At 42.0% G+C, this 17,356-nt stretch overlaps 1 protein-coding gene across 1 annotated transcript in view; it reads right to left on the minus strand.

The window, feature by feature from the left end:
• Positions 1-17,356, minus strand: part of Col19a1 (collagen type XIX alpha 1 chain) — a 302,587-nt gene that overhangs the window by 59,953 nt on the left and 225,278 nt on the right. Inside the window, exons 19-21 of the mRNA XM_042055762.1 lie at positions 14,365-14,418; positions 6,776-6,817; positions 3,091-3,153 (exon numbers count right to left, since the gene is read on the minus strand). Of these exons, the coding sequence (XP_041911696.1) occupies positions 3,091-3,153; positions 6,776-6,817; positions 14,365-14,418 (159 nt within the window). The remainder of the gene's footprint in view (positions 1-3,090; positions 3,154-6,775; positions 6,818-14,364; positions 14,419-17,356) is intronic.

The following is a 17,356-nucleotide window of genomic DNA, read 5'->3' on the forward strand; positions in this document are numbered from 1 at the left end:
CCCAAGGATGTAGCCATAGGATTTGAATCAGCTTGGTGGCCGAGTGTGGGGACAGGTAACAACCACCTCTTCTAAATGAACCAAGCTGCCCTCTAGTGCATGTGAGGGCTAACTTTTCTCAGGTTAAAGTCACATATTTGGTGTAACCACACAAACTGTGATCTATATAACACGATGCCATCTTTTATTATGGGTTAATTTTTACATGTTAGATGAGGGCCTTGTTTATAGTCTTGCTTTGCATATTTTCATCCTAAAATTATGTGTTCAACTACTAAGGCATTCGTGGTGGGCCACTTTGTTTCCACCTCTGCTTGCAACTTTGATATCTCAAATTCCCACTCCCTGGGGATTAATCCAGGCCAGTGCCTTAACATGGAGCTGAATCCTAAATTTTCTCATCTTACTTTTTCTTTTGGAAACTAGGTTTCACAAAGTTGCCCAGTTAGGACTTGAACTCTGTATCCTAAGATAGCTTTCATCTTGTGGTCCTCCTGCCTTATCCCCCTGAATATCTGGGATAACAGGCCTGGGCCTCCAGGCCTGGTTCAAAGTCTACATTGATTGGTGTCGTTTGTAGGAATCTGGTTGACTGAGGTTTGCAATTTAGTCTCATCTCCTCTGAATACTACTGTGAATACAAATGGCTACTGGGAGTAGCCATTTGAAGTTTTTGAGCCCCCCTTTCCTTATCTATAAAATTGTGAATTCTAACAAGGTCCTTTTGTATAATATTTTAGAGCTCTGATACATAGCACATGCTATCATATTCTAAATGCCTAGTAGTGGGGGGGCATGTGGCCATTTTTATGTTGGTGTTCAAAATTCTATTTTAGACACTGACTACTCTTCTCTATGAGCTTCCTGGTTATTATGCAAAGTCACCCTTAGGAGCTATGCATTACTCCAACCCTCAATGATGTTGGAGCCACAGCACTGCTGCCTCCCATGGGATTCCAGGCTCCACCCAGAACTCAAAGTCTCAGTCACCTACAGAGCACAGCTGCTGCTCACAGAAAGTTCTAGTCTAGATTTTGCTCTTGAACAAAAAGGTTGAAATAACAAAGAACTAATTGTTCTGCCCAATAATAACTTGTGGGAAGATAGGAAAGCAAGCAAAAACATAGAGAAGAAGCCAGGTAATCAGGGAGTAAGAGGGGACTGGCCAGCCTAAAAGTTAGGGGGAAAAGCAGTTTGCTTATTTTTTTAAAAAAAAATATTTATTTTTATTTTATATATATATATGGTTGTTTTGCCTGCATGGGCGTCTGTGCACCATGTGCATTCCTGGTGCCCACAGTGGTCACAATACAGTACCAGATCCCTGGAACAGAAGTTACAGTTGGTTATGAGCCACATGTGTGGGTGCTGGGAGTTGAACCCTGGTCCTTGGAAAGAGCAGCCAGTGTTTAGGACCGCTGAGCCATGTATCCAGCCCAAGGAGTTTACTTCTACTGAATAAAAAGGACAGGCCCACACGGGCAGCCAGGCTTCCCATGACCATGGAAGGCAAGAGAGGAAGCCAGAGGGAATCCATAAGAAGAAAAGGGCCTCTTTAGGATCCATGCATTTCTCCAACCGTCAGTGATGCTGGAGCAACAGCATTAGTGTCACTTGTGGGAAATGCAGGCTTCCAGGCTCCACCCACCCAGAACTCCTGAGCTAGAATTCTCAGGACTTGAGGCCACACTCATGTTTACAGAGCAGGGCTGTTGATCACAGAAAATTCTTTTCTGCTTCATGTCTTGTCAGATCCTCCACGGTCCACTCAGGAACTTAAGGTTGAGGTGGGCGTCACTGGGAAGGGAGACAGTGGAGAGCCCAAGGAGAGGCTAGGAGATGCTCTGAGTGGTGTCTGGGGGAGGATTCGCATGATAGTCCCTAGACCCTTTGAAATCCTCACCTGGAGGACACTGTTAAAAGCTGTTAGGGAAGTCTGGACAGGGCACTGAGGATAAGGGACCAGAAGGTCAATAACCAGGGTTCATAGGTGCAATGGTGATTTCAAAGCTGCCAGAAACAATTACTAGGACTACTGAAGATGTCTAAGTGAAGCTGAGCAGAGGAGAAGCTCAGCTTGGTAGCACTGAGTGCTTTCCCTAGTGCTTCTGCTTGTCACGCAGGTATTTTGGTGACTTCACCATTCCTCAGGTCCAATCAACCCATAGCCCTAACTCACTCTGGAACATGGGTGAAGCAATTTAAAAAGATGTGCTGCTTGTAACCAAAATGGGAAGACATAAGCTAATCCTTATTTTTTTGCACAAGAGCGAAGACCTGTGTTTGTTTTACAGAACTCACATCCAACAAGGGCAGTGTATGGTTGCCATCCTGGGGTTGGGGAGGCACAGCAACAGGATTCCTGAACATTGCTAGATAGTCAGGCTTGTCAGATTGTTAAGTTTTAGGTTCAAGAACACACACACACACACACACACACACACACACACACACTCACGCACGCACGCACATACACATACACACAAACTAAATGTTGAAACTTTTTTTTGTAACTAGGCTTCTGCCATCTCTTAGATGGTCCTATTTGAAATACAAATGATGTGATAGAGTTTTTCTTTTCTTTTCTTCTTTTTTCCCCAAGCAAGGAAAAGTTTTCAAAGAAAGCAGCCACAGCAATATTGGAAGGTGATTTTTGCGAAGTCACTGTGATCTCACAGAAACCAGAAAGGAAAATAACTTCAGAGGTGTACTGAGAGCAATTGTTTGAGCAGAGACAGAAGCATTTTCAATTTTTAAGATAAATTTGTACCAGTCTTGATATATTGATTGTGTTTCTCACTTCAGATACAGTGTTCAGTCATCTCCGGGCAACTTAAATGGTTTGAGTGTCTGGGTTCTGGAACCAGCCTAACCTATGTGCAGAATGGGCTACCTCAAGGGGCTTTTTATATGAGTTACATGAGTTAATATATAAAAGATCTGGTGCCTGGCATGGTGTGTACTTGATTCAGAATCTGATCTACAATGCTGTTCAGATTGTTAGAAGAAAAGGGCCATACTAGGAAAATACTTTTAATTCTTCATCTGTTTTTTTCTTTCTCCCTCTGTTCTCAAGGATAAAATACTTACAGGTTCTCCTTTCTGTCCTTTAGGGCCAACAGACCCTGGAAATCCTGGCAGCCCAGAGTCACCCTGTCGAGATAAAACAGAAGAGAGACACCTCCTGAGTGAAGAGAAATTCTCCCTTCATTCCCAGAATCCGGCGGCCTGGGTCCAGGGCCTCAGTGAAGCTCCATACCTAAGCAGTCTGTTTGCCTAATAAGGAGTCTTTGCCCTACTCCATGCCGTAGGTCTTCCAGAAGTCCGTAACATTTTATTAGGACATTTAAAATTAATGTGGAACAATGTTAATTATTTTTCAAGGACAGGACACATAGAGGAGAAAAGAATTACAGTTTTGTTCTGGTGTAGCCAAAACATTATTTATTTAATTTTGCCTTTAAATGACACAACAGTCTGCTCCTGTTTCTTTTTAGGACTGATTTCTTATTTTAGGTGTGTGTGGTGGGGGAGTCAGTCAGTGATCACAGAGAGAGAAATGAGTCTGCCAGCTGTCCCCAGCGTTTCTCCGTGCTGTGTGGATGACTGACTGGAGACAGAGAAATCATTCTCGCTGATATGGTGACAGCAGCAGCTTAGAAATGTCTAAGACACCCTGGTCAAAAATGTTGAAGACGGATTTGTATGTGGCATGGAAAGAGGACTTTCAGAAGATACAGTTGGAGAGAGCGACCCTCGTCGGGGTAGAACATGCTCTTAACTGCTGAGCCATCTGTCTAGCCCTGATATATGATGCATCCTAGCAGAAATAGAAAAAAAAAACTACGTCTTTTATATCCCTGGCAGAACTTTACCACATTGTAGGTGGTATGTGCTTTTCTAAAGAGAGTAAATCACATCCGATGTAGGAAGAGAGAGAGGGCAGTGAGCACTTACGGCACCAGTGCGTTGACTGGTTTGTAAAACTCTAAACTGCCCTCCATGTCACTCCGCCAGGTTTGTGCTATAACATCCCCAAAACATAGTCATAACGGAAGCATACACCTGACAATTAGACTCATCTCGTTTGTCAGAAGTAAGCAAGTGTAGGGGATAGGAATCACTTAAAAATGCACATCTGCTCAGAATAATAAAGGATGGGTGGAAGAATAAAGGTCGGGGTTATGATGCTGTGGTGTTTGAACGGAGGTAGGCAGAGCGCCAGTGAAGGACAGCAGAGGGACCGATCGAAGCCTGTGCTTTGCGCTCCCTGGATGGGGTTGGCCTTGGCTAAACCATAGGGACACATCTTGCACGTGAAATCTTGCAAATGTTTATGTCTAATATTAGACACATGGGGGTTCTTTGTCATGTTTACGATGCATTGCAGTGACTTATCGCGGTAGAAACGAGTGGAAAGGCAGCCATGAATTTGCAGAGCCTCAGGCGGCCGTCTTCCTACAATTCTGAAGCTGCTGTTGAGCCTCCATCTTGTTTGTGTCGTATTTTGCTCCAGGAGAAAGCTGATGTTTTCCCAGGAGTCCTTGCTTTGCCACTTTGTCCTACAGTCTCGACACCAGTCATTTGTACTGACCAAATACATACAAATACTGACCCTCCACCACACTTTGAGGTGTGCAAAGCAGAAGAAGACAAGCCACTAAAGATGGCAATAGCTCATAGCAAAAAAAGAGCTAAATGAGGCCTCATGAGCAGAAGGTACAAACAAAGCAGAAAAATGGATGTTTATTAAGAGCCTGATTTGCTTCCAGGTGAGTTCATCTCCTTAGATCTTAATCCTCCCATCAGTTCTTCCTGTAGATGATGATGCCCGCTGTACAGATTGGGGAAACCGATGTTTGGAGCAATGAGGTGGCTCCCCAAGGTAACACAGCAGTCAACACCATAGTCAACGTCTGATCCCAAAGCTGATGCTTCTCCCACCCCTCAGTGGTTCCCAACCCCGAGGGCGTGTCACAATCATCTCACACATGTTTAAGTAACAGAAATACTGGTCTCGGAGTCCCTATGTGTGAGGTCTCAGAGCAAGCACCTATTTTCCTCATCCTCTCCCAGCGGGTCTATGTACAATCAGGATTCAGAACCCCGACCACATCGCACATATAGACAGAGACCCACACTAAGGGGTTTACATTTTCACTGTGGAAAATACAACTTTAAAAAGCCAAGAGATGGATCCAGAATAGACAGGAAGTGGATGTGCACGTCGAGTTGACTTCCCTTTTCCCGCAGTTGCTACACTTAGGGTTTCCCCATTTACTCGATGCACGGTTTATTGGCAGAGGCGCTCCTTCATGATGGGTAATTAAAAAAAAAAAACCTTCCGTTGGTACACCAGTATGAGGCTCAGTGACAAGTTCCCTGTAGACTCTTCTAGATCATTTATTTGGGTAGGGTGATGGGACAGATATGCCATTGGCTTTTCCTGACTCTCCCTTAGATTCTGAAGCAATTAGAAACGATTCCAACTGGTAGGAACTGTCCCCTGGAGTTTGAGATACACCTGTTTTCCAGATTCAAATTTCTCTTCAGCGAGGTCTTAAGAATTTCTAAGTGACATGTGTTTGCCAACGAGGAGGGCGACGCAGAAGCCAGCTGTTTGGTTTCAAGAAATGAATCATCATTTAAATGCTTTAAGAGTGTCGCACGCCCTTCTCCACACAGCTGTCCCATGTGACAAGCTTTGTGCCCTGTTGACCCTGCAGCCTACGTCTGTTCAGTACTGATGACTTGTAATGTTATGTCTTTGCAAGGATGGGATGGCGCTAGAAGCTGTTGACTCACAGGAAATAGTGTTGTTTGAAACCCAAGACACTGGAGTGACTTGGATTGCTATGGGATCATTTTAAAATCATTTTCAGAGTGTCCATGTTTTATTTATGTGTTCTGCAGGCTTTTCCTTTTGAATGGCCAGTCTATAAGGAACGTATTATTCCTGCTGAGAGGATCTCTTAGCGATACTTCCTGGAGAGAGACTCGCCATCTTTTGAATAGATTGTGCTGATTTAGAAGACACAGAAGTCCTATTTCTCGGACTCATGTCACAGTATCGTGCCCTCAATCAAGAGAACTTTTACAGGGTGAATGAATGAAGGCAGTTCTCACAGGCCATCTGCCCGCAGAATATTTTTCAAACCTTCATATTCCTGTCTGCAGATTTAACAGGCTTTTTTAAAAAAATTTTCTCTGACCATGCCTCTTTGACTGTGTTCACACTCACAGTCCAAGGTCATCACGGCTTTACAGTCAGATGGGAGTGGAGTGATATTTTCCGTAGGAAAGTTAATCTGCCATCTTCACAAATGATAAAACCAGGCTTCCAAGTGCGGGCAATGAAAACGCAATGGAAGCACACTGGTGTTTGAACTTGAAAGCTGTTTCTGAAATAATCGCTTGGCTAGACTACTACTGGGCATGATGAACCCTCATGAAAACAAAACAAAATAATCCCTCGACAGCCTCTATTTTAGGAACAGAAAACCAGTGAGCTTGAGCCATAGGCATTTTGCCATTTTGGATCTTCCTTCGGAAGGTTTTGGCTACCTGCAAGGATTCCTGACCATTCTTAAAGGTGTTTTCTCTTGACAGAGCTCCTCCCTTACAGCCCAGCCCTGCTCAGCAGCGCCCCCAAGGGGCAGCATCCAGCTGCTGGTCAGCAGTCAGGGGAGGTGCCTGCTCGCAGGGACTGCTGCCCCCTGTAGGTGAAAGAGTTTAATGGCTTTGGAAACAACAAAAACAAAAATCCTGGCATTACCTTTTCTCCTTTTAGGCCACCTGCTTCGTGTTCACCAGTTCCCTGGGAAAAAAACAAACAAAAGAGTCTAGTTGTTTTTAATGCATTTAGTCTTTAAAAGCAGCTAGCCAAATGTTTGTACTTTATGTTTTATGTATTCTGTGCAACACTTGGGTAGACATTTTTGTCATTCTCATTCTTTATTCCTGTTAATGTAATGAATATTCAGTCTTGTTAAAATACCAGCTAAATAAATATCTCCAGCATTGGAGACCCCATTTGTTCTTCCTTGGTGATCTCTCCAGGGGAAACATCGCAACTCCAAGGGCGTAACTCCCTTCTCCATATGCGTACCAGCCAAACTCAGTTGCTGTTCGACTCTCCTGTTTTTTCTATCTCAAATATTTATTGCTTTAATTTGACTCTGCTCACCCTGGGAGGATGATTGTGCTTGTCAGCACAGAGAAAAGGTTAAATATAAATTGCTAGGAAACACTTAAGCCTCAGAACCCTCTGGGTTTTGAGAGACAGAGACCATTATTAAAGACCAGAAGAGGAAGGACAGGCTCTCATTAGTGAATTTCAACAAGTGTGGTCCAGAAAGCCTCCACCGAAAACCTCACTCCCCTAAGCTGTGCGGAACCTGTAACTGGACACCTCAGAACTGCAGCCAGGTGACCCCAGCCTTTGCCCAGGACCAAACATTGACCAGTCAGGACTCCCCCAGTCTGCACGGTAGAGATGGAAAACTGAAAATGACATGCGCATGTGGCTCGCGCTCACCTCCCAGGCCCCAACACTGACCAGTTCCATCTGTCCCCGTTCCTGCAGAAGGAATTGCAGGCTGGAAAGCTACATGCATAGTAAGACACCCTGCTGGAATCAGGACTTCTCTGTCCTGTCTTGGCATATCACTGTCTTGGCAGCTACTGGTTCTTCTGTTACAAGGCATACTGACGGCTCCTATGATGGTTTAATGAATAAACCTATTTTCCTCTTCTCTGGTTTAGAGTGAATTTGTCTGTTGATCACCAATAAGCCCCGTGTGTGCCGTGCCTCTGCCTTCTCAAGGAATATTATCATTGCTCTTAGATGGAACTGGCCAGTTTACGTAAGCTGTAGCTGAAGTTGGCCAAATTCTTTAAACGTCTCTTCTTGCCTTGGTCAGTCCACCTGTTCTATCTTCTTTGGGTAACGGAAAACACTGTTACCACCAGGGACTTGCTTCCCATTCTTGAACAACTTTTCTAAGATCTAAATGGCCTCAATGTTCCCAGCAGCTCTAACTTCAGACATACTTTCTCTGACTCTAGCTTCCCCGCACTTAGAGCATCTACTGTAGGAAACTTGTGCTCTCGTGGTTTGAAGAATTCCTGTGGTACTGGGCTTACTGTGTTCTGTGAGTGGAACCTGGGCTGCCCTTGTCCCTCTTTGGGCTCCCTCTTCTGATCTTTATCTCTGTCTCAGGCTTCTTTCCTTCACTCCCCGTCTAACTGTAGAAGGTTGCTCTTCTTTCGGACTTGGCCCAGGCTCTCTCCTCAGATGACTGCCTACCCCGTACCCTTGTCTAGCCTCATGGTTAGGGTATTGTTTAGACAAACAGAAGTTCATAAGCCTATCATGTCTCTTCTTCTCTCTGCTTTAGGCTTACGTATCTAATTCTAGAAGCAATTCATACCCAACAAATTAAAATATGGAATGAGAACACATGCACGCATACATATGAGAAGAAAAGATGGGGTGACAAGAACTTTAACACTGATTAATCCAGAAGTAGAGGAATGACAGTGACTGCCTTCACAATGTATTCCTGAATAGCTTTTTTAAAAAAAATTTAATTCTATTTTATAATTGAAAAGTAATTAGGGGATGAGAACTGCACTTATCCCTCTTGTTTACAGAAGCTAGCCCATTCAATATTGTATTGTCTTATATCCCCTTTCCCCTTTTTCTGAGACAGGCTCTCATGTGGCTTAGACTGGCCTTAAACTTACCATATAGCCGTGCCTGGCCCCAAACTCCTGATTCTCCTGTCTTGCTCTTCCTAGTGCTGGGATTATAGGCACAGGCCACCATGCGCCACCATGCATGCCTTAATTGGTGTTTTTTCTTGTCCCTGACATTCAATTGACCATCCAGTCTAGCCTCCCTAATGTACACAGAAGCAAACTTTACGTAATTCCTGAAAACACTAGTCACGTTGGCATGGTGTCAGTCACTGCTCCTAAAACCTCAGCATGTCCCCCTAGCTGTCCTTTTGCTTGAATATTTTTAGGGATGCTGGAATGTCCTTTTGTCTTTACACATGGCCTTTGGATTGTGAAGCTCCAGGTGCTTGGAGCACAGGGCAGAAGTGCATGGAGTATCTCTGGTGAGGGTATAGCCTGGTGTATGCCAGCAAACTCCAGGGTACCATAGCTGAGGTGGTTTGGATCTAGCAATTTCTCTGTAGCCTCAAGTCTAATAGTATCCCCCAATTTTGATTTTCTGATGGTTTTAGTCTAGAAAATCGTCAAGACCATTAGAACACGGTATACTTGTTTTACTCTGTAACCAGGTCAAGAAATCCAGTTATTCCTTGGTCCTAAGGAGCTCTGGTGGCACTCTCCACTCTTGAGTTAATAATACAGCTGTCTCAAATGAAAACTTCAGTAACATTTGCTCACTGACATGTAATATACTCCTTCCTCCTTTATTCAAACTAATGGCACCAGACAATTACCCAGTTTTACAGGAATAATAAGAGACAAGCCCTAGCTTCTAGACCTGTAGTTCTGCTTTAGAGTCTCACAGTTTTGACCCTGTTTGTTAACACAATAACAGTCATGGTGTGTGGCTTGCTAATGTGTCTGCTCAGCTAAAGAATTCTTCATGTGAGCAATGTCTCTGTGTTCCCATATGGGAAATGGTATGCAGAATTTTGAAACCATCTCAGGCAGTAGGAAGACTCACAGCTACTCTGATTCTTTCAAAGAGAGAAAGAATTTCTGGTAAGGATGCTCTGTGGTAAATATGCATGGATTAAGTGAAGGGCAGTAGTCTTTTTTTTCTTTCTTTCTTTCTTTTTCTAAATTTTATTTTTATTTTTTGCAGCTCCCAGTTGTAGTCAGCAATTTCCTGCCTTTAAACTAAAGGAAGAAATGAGGGACATGAGCTCTCTGGGACTCCCAGGACTTCAGAATGTGAATTTAATTTGACAACATGGTGGCAGATGTAACTAGTTACTTGACAAAAATAACAATACCTTAATATGACCACATGTTTATAAAAAGGGAACACAGAGCCATACATGAAGGAAGGTATCAGTGGGTATGGATGGGGAACCATTGGAAGCTAGGAGGGGAGTTTGTCCTGTCTAGAGCTTTCAGTAGGAGGGGAGTTTGTCCTGTCTAGAGCTCTCAGTGGGGCCATAGCCCTGCCATCAACTTTATTCTAGACTCCCACTCTCTAGAACTGAGAGATGGTAAATGCCTGCTGCTCCACTTGTGATACTAAGAAAGTTCAAATACAATATATGATCTATAGGGGGCACTCTCAGGGTTGAGTGAATTCTTAAAACTGGTTCAAAGTCCAACTTCCTAGTTACTTTCATTTTGCTGGCCACAAAAGGGAGTTCATGTCAGCGCCTACACCCTCAATGTTCCCCAAAGTCAGCGGATCCTGGTCATAAAGTGGAAAGTGGAGGAAACCATGCATTTAATCTTGACTGTCATCTTGATGAGATTTAGAGTCACCATGGAAACTGATCTCCGGGAATGTCTGTGTAGGGGTGATCTAGACTAGGGAAACCGAGGTGGGAAGTATGGGTGAGACCATCCCATAGGACTGCGGTCCTGGACTGTATAGAAATGAGAAAGTGAGCTGAGCACCGGCATCCACCTCTTGCTGCTTGTTGGGGGCTGCTGCAATGCGACCTGCTCCCTCAAGCTGTTACTGCTGTGACCTCCCTGTCATCAACCCGTGAGCCCCAACAAACCTTCCTTTCCTTAATTGCTTCTCTCAGGCATTTTGTCACAGCAGCAAGACAAGCAACTAATTCAGGAAATTAGGATTTAAAGTTTAGTTTTTAAAAAACTCTTTAGGGACCAGAAGGGTTGCCACCAAGGAAGCCTTTGTTTTATATATCCTTGTTGGATTTAATTCTGTGTTTGGAAAGACCTTGAAGTCTGTTTTTGGAGAAGAGCTTTCTGTCCTTTCTAGTCTGTGAGCATCAGTGTGAAGTTATACTTTGATACATGGAAGGGAAATAGATGATTTTGCTATCATTTGTTTTGGATCAACTGTTTGGAGAAGGGAACACTGGTATTGGTTGCTGGGAGGTATTGCATCCATCTATCTCCAACAGCTCAAACTGAGCCTCACGATGGCACAAGATGATGTTACTGGGCATTTTCAATGTCGATATTTAAAGACATGTCAGATGTATGCCACACTAGTACTCAGTACTCAGTCTGCACAGAGAACACTCCAATTCCATCTACAGAGCTCAGTGCTCAGTCTGCACAGAGAACACTCCACTTCCGTCTACGGAGCTCAGTGCTCAGTCTGCATAGAGAGCACTCCACTTCCATCTATGGAGCTCATGACTTTAAAAGGTGATGGGACCTATCTAAAGGTGACTAAAATTTCCAGAGATAAAGACAATGAAGAACAGCGTGCCTGGGTAGTGAGCAGACTTTCCTTCGGAGGACAAGTGTGATGGGAGTTGATGTTGCTCACAACCAACCCAACAGGATGAGAGCAACTGTCTGAAAACTATGTCTGCCATATGCGGGAAATTTACTCTCTTTTCCATCATTGTACGTGAGAACACACATGTAATCCATCCGACTTCACCCTCCAGTGAATCGCTCTCATTTTCCTCTCTCTTCTCCTTTTTTCCTTCTATTTTTGATTTGTGCTGTGAAGGGAAAGGTTTCTTATGCCCGTGGTTCTCCTTTGGGTGAGACAGGGAATATGCACTGAAAGAGATCAATTCTGTTTGAGGACCGAAATGCAAGCTCAGGCTGCTGGGATGAGGAACGAGCTATCAGTCTTTTAGTCTGGAGCAGGGAGGGGACACGTGTGAGGGGTGTGCTTGCTCCCTGTCCTCCCATGAGCAGCTGCCTCAGCAGAATCTAGGCTGTGCACGAGCCATAGCTCCTGCCAGAGGGAGAGCTGAAGTCCAGGACTCAACGCAGGCATCACATAAATCAATGCCAATTTAAAAGGGAAGATTGTTTTAACCTTGGAGTGTCACTTTATATGTCTCAATACATGGTCCATTATTTAATCTCAGCTCCTCCTCCACTCTGCTCATTTGTTATAGCCAGACCATCAGGCGTGCAACAAACTGCAAAAACGCAACAACCTTACTATCCCGGACCAGATGGGGGTGTCAGGGGCAGTGCCGAGTGAAAAATGCATCTGGCTCATCACAGCACACTTGGCCCTTTGCTTTGTGAAGAAGACACGGTGACGATACAAAAATAGCATTCCGTGCGGGTCCCTGGGGTGGGGTTCCCTATTGACCCTCGTGGGACTTCAGTGTAGGAGCCCCATCTACTCTCCTGAGGAAACAGAATAAACTGTTTAATTAGCTACCTGTCAACAATCACAATAGACATAAACACTTCTGACTCAAAAGGGTTCTGTTGCGTTATTTCAGGGGAAAAGAAGCTTTGGTTCCTCTCCTTACACTATCATCTTCCAGCCCCAAAGTCACATTCAGAGCACACGTTAACTAATGTGAGGCTCAGCTCTGTACTAGCAATGATAGTAACTGAAGTTTTTTTAGGAGAGACAACAGCTGAGCTCCAGGTACCGGTGTGCGGCTCTCAAAGCTTCCCACTCAGCTGCTAAGCTCAGTTCCCACTAAAGCAAGTATAACTTTAAAGTCTGAAAATTAACGTTTTCAACTTCAGACTCTAAAGTACAAAGGTTCCATTTATTTTCATTTAAGGGCAAACTGACTCATCAGTAAGAAAAAGTATATCCAGACCTAGTGTTGGGAGACCTGCAAAGACACAAACCTTAAAAGTTTCGCAAGGGTTAGCAGAAATTTAAGCAGCTGAACAGCGACTTGGTACATTTGTCCTGATGGGGAGAGGGACAGATGATAGAACTTCAGCTCTTCTAGCTGACTCGTGACATCAGACCAACTTATTCTCATTATTTTGAAGCTTTTATTTTAAGTCCCATTTCATAACAGTAGATGTCATTACAAATGTCCTTACGCTGATTCAATTTAGATATCCGTCAGGCTTATATTGTTTTTTTAAAACTTGTCAGCTTCTAATGTTTAAAAAAAAAGCTGGCATCAATTTAGTTAAGGTATTTAATAAAGAGTCAGGAAATATTGTAACTATCCTAACACAGCACTCCCTGGAAAATCTAAACAAATGAAAAGATTCAAGACAGAATCGTGATCTTAAAATTATCAAGGGCAACAGAGTGCTTACATGTTTGATTTTAAATTTATCAATTATGGATTTCCCAGGCCTTTACATTAAGTTTAATTTGGCGAACAAAGAACTGAGAATTTTTAATTAATCACCTTGTCCTTGAAAAGGAATGAAAACTTAGCTTTGAGCTCCAGGTATCTTCAAGGCTTGGGTTGGGAGCTTGAAGGATGGCAAGAACCCTAGCTGCTCTTTCAGAAGGCAAGAGTTCAATTCCCAGAACCCATATGGTGTGGCTCACAACCATCTGAAACTCTGTTTACAAGGTATCTGACACCTTCTTCTGGCCTCTGTGGGCACCAGACATGCGTGTTATGCGCGCGCGCGCACACACACACACACACACACACACACACACACACACACACACACTCAGAAAAATAAGTAAATCCTGAAAAAAAAAGACTTGGTTTGGAATACAGGTTCTTGGGATGTGTGAACAAAGATGCAGTATTGGTTCCAGAAATTGATAGGAAACAAATGCCAGAAAACAAAGCAAAAACACAAGGGTATGTCTCTAACTTTTTCTGTGAGACAAGGTATCAATAATGAGCTGGTAGTGACTGAAAGGACCCGGTTGCTCTCATTTGGGAAATGAAAGACAAAATGACACTGTCTAGGTTTCCCTATGTGATTAGACCCCATGCGCTGTTCTTGAATGACGAACCCATCAATGACTTCATTCCTACGTTTAAGTCCTGTGTAGTCATCAGGTACAATTAGCAGCTAGTCACTCCAGTGTTTCCATGGCAGTAGTCTTTGTTCCAGATGTGGTGATAAAGGATTTATAAGCTACTCTTATCCATCCCTGGAGAGGCTCTTACTCTTGCTCTATGGAATGTGGATGTGTGCCTGGGACCTTGGTTTGGAGAGGTTCAGTTGTGGTATGACCCAGAGCTTCAGATTACAAATAATTTCTTCTAGCTCTTCATTATCAAACTATGAACTATCACTTCAAAATCTATAAAACCCAACTCTTGGTTTATAATATGTCTAGGAACCTTTTAAAGATTTAAATTGGGAAACATAGTGTTTAGTATGGGAAAATGTTTTGAGCATATGTCTCAAGGTCTGAGATGTTAGAAATTAAAAAATGCTTTTGCCCCCTACAAATATAACCACATAAAAAAATCTCTGCACCCACAAGCTGTGGGAATAAAAAAGCTGTACCTTATTGAAGTAGCCGCCCAAAGTCTGTGGTAGTCCTTGTAGCCCAGGAGGTCCCTGCAGGAGAAAACAAAGACAAACACATTTCCTGAAACACTGTGTCTTTAAATAATACACCCAGAGTCTATTTTGTCAAATATTCGAATGAATAAGGAATTTCATGGTTATCAACATATAATCAGATTTTTAAAGTTCTTTTTTTCCCCTACATTAAGTCTTACATGAACCAGAAGTACAGTTGTAAGTGGCAACAGGAAACATTTACATGTTCAAGCATCATCAAACTCTCTACTAAAAGGAATTCCACCCACTATTCCAGGAAGGATGTCATAACTTCAGTGTATTTCTGTGCTTTTCACGGGATGAAATGAATGTTTTGTAGAAATGCATGGTACCACATATGGTTAACATAAAATGTGGGGAAGTACATTTTTTTTCTGTTGATTTACTCTTACGAATTGTTTGAAATGGGATATACACGGATCCTAAAACGGGATACTCATTTTAGAACAGGAACAGACATGTAAAACCTTACTTCTAAGGCATTTTAATACTAGCAGTTATTGTCTTGGGACTATTTGCTTGGCATTATATCCAGCTTCGGTTGGATAGAAAATATTAAGTAAGACAGCCGTCCATCTCTAGAGCTACCAGGAAAAGAGGTAGACAAGAGTTCTCTAAGATTTTTAAGGGTTACATTTTTGAGAGAAAACCATAAGAAACACCAAGTTTAGCATTATTTTATGAAGGAGCTGCGGAAAAGTTAGACTGAGCTATCTCAGACAGGAGATGCATATACTTCATCTAGACCTCAAAATCTAGGAGGAGAGAAAATTCTGCAGAGGCAAAATTCCCCATGCTTTACCTAAGAAGATAAATTAGATGATTGAACAAATTAAAGAGCCCCATTGAGCAAAGAATATTTTTAAAAAGAGAACTTAAGTTTTGAAATGTGAAGAAAAATACTTGAAGGAACAATAGCTAGTTGTGTTCTGATTCAGGTTAACATCTTAGGAGTGTGGGCATACTTAATGCAGGCTAACATTTTTGCCAGGTGTTTCCTACAAATGGCTTGTGTTTGAAGATCATTTAAATATGAGATCTTGGTATTGTGTCAGTAAAACATAAAGGACGTGAGGGTGAGGTGATGGATTCCTGGGAGCAAGTTGCTGTAATACTTGAGACAATAATGGGACCTGCAAGCAATAGAGCTGGCTGTGATCAGAAAGACAATACTGTCACCTTGCTGAAATAAATAATAAAAAAAGAGCCAAAGAATTTTCATGACGTCATGTACTTTTCCATCATTCTGCTTTGTGTAGACTATTCCAGGTTCGTTAGATGAAATAATGAAAGTCAGCCATTGAATTGAGGGCAGTTGAAGACTTTCTAGCCCCAAACATACAAGTTAATAACTTATTCTTCACAGGAGACAAGATATCCACACATGTTAATCTTTCTGAAAACATATATGAGGCAAGGAGAAATTTTGGACACCATGGGTAACAGCAAAGACTATGTGTTAAAGCACTAAGGAGTCTAAGTGTCAAGAATTCAGTCTGTGTGCTCATGATAGGACCCTTTATAGGCAATTACCGTGATACGATGAATTAATTTAGTTTCATATGCCTTCTTCCTAGTATGATAATTGGTTATGATGGCTTCTAAGTAGAGTAGGACAATTAAAAATATTGCCTCTTGAATAGAGTCTAAGGATCAATCAAACAATAACTTTCCAAATTTATATAGTGCTAATTGTGTGCCATTTATTACGATTTAACTCATTAAGTTCTTGCAATGCCATCGCAATAAATGTGCCATCACTGTTTATGATTCAAAGACAAAGAAAGAGAAAGTTAGAGTTGTTAATTGGCTCAAACTCAAATCACTGTCATCTTGTAAGGCTAAAATTAAAGTCATCTTTGACCTATTCTTTTTCTGTTGCAACTGATGTGGATTCATTGTACATAGTGCCATGTTTCATGAGAACAGCTTCTTTCAAGTGTATTATGTATTTAGTCATATTTATCATCCAGTATCCCAACCTCATTCTCTCTCTTCCTGCTGGTCTTATCCTTGCACCTTCTGTTTTCATCGTGTGTATATGGGGGGAGGGCGTGTTTAAGCATCTATATAAAATCTAGGACCTAAAAAAACAGGAGAAATCATGTGGTATTTGTCTTTCTGATTCTGACTTTTGTTTAAAATGATAATTTCAATTTGCATTTACTTTCCACTAAGTAACCTAATTTAATTCTTTATGGTTGACTAGAACTTCATTGTGCACACATGTATAAACATTTTCTTTCTTTCTTTCTTTATCTACTGGTGGATACCAAGGAAGATTTCACTGCTTGGCTGTTATGAATAGTGCTTTAATAAACATGATATGCAAAAGTCTTTCTTATTAACTCAACATCCTTTGGGTATATTCCCATAAGTGGTGTATCTGGGTTATAAGGTAGATGTATTTCTGTATTTTGGGGACCCTTTGTACTAATTACCATAGTGGCTGCATTGACTTACATCCCAACTGGTAGCATATTGGGATTCCTTTCTTCATATCTAAAATTTGTTGTCAATTATTTTCTTAGGTGCAGCCATTCTAATTAGAATAAAGTAGAATCTCAATGTAGTTTTAATTTTCATTTCCCTGATGGCCAAGAATGTTGAACATATATTTATTATCAATTTGTGCTTCATCTTTAGTAACTACTCATTTTAATAGTCCTTTTATTGGCTGGGTTGGTTTGTTTGATTTTTTTTTGCTGTTTAGTTTGTTGAGTTCTTTCTCTCCCATTCTGTAGGCTGCCCTTCATTCTATTTGCTGCTTAAAGAAAGGTACAAAAGCTTTTAGATTTTGTGCATTGCTGTTATTGGCACTACTTTCTGAGGAGCCTGTGTCTTGATGTGTTAACTGTTAACTGTTTCAGAGATTTGAGTCTTAAAGTAATGTCTTTGATCTATTTGGAATTAGATATATTTGGATTTTTGT

Source organism: Arvicola amphibius, chromosome 9 (assembly GCF_903992535.2).
Source record: "Arvicola amphibius chromosome 9, mArvAmp1.2, whole genome shotgun sequence".
Taxonomy (NCBI): domain Eukaryota; kingdom Metazoa; phylum Chordata; class Mammalia; order Rodentia; family Cricetidae; genus Arvicola; species Arvicola amphibius.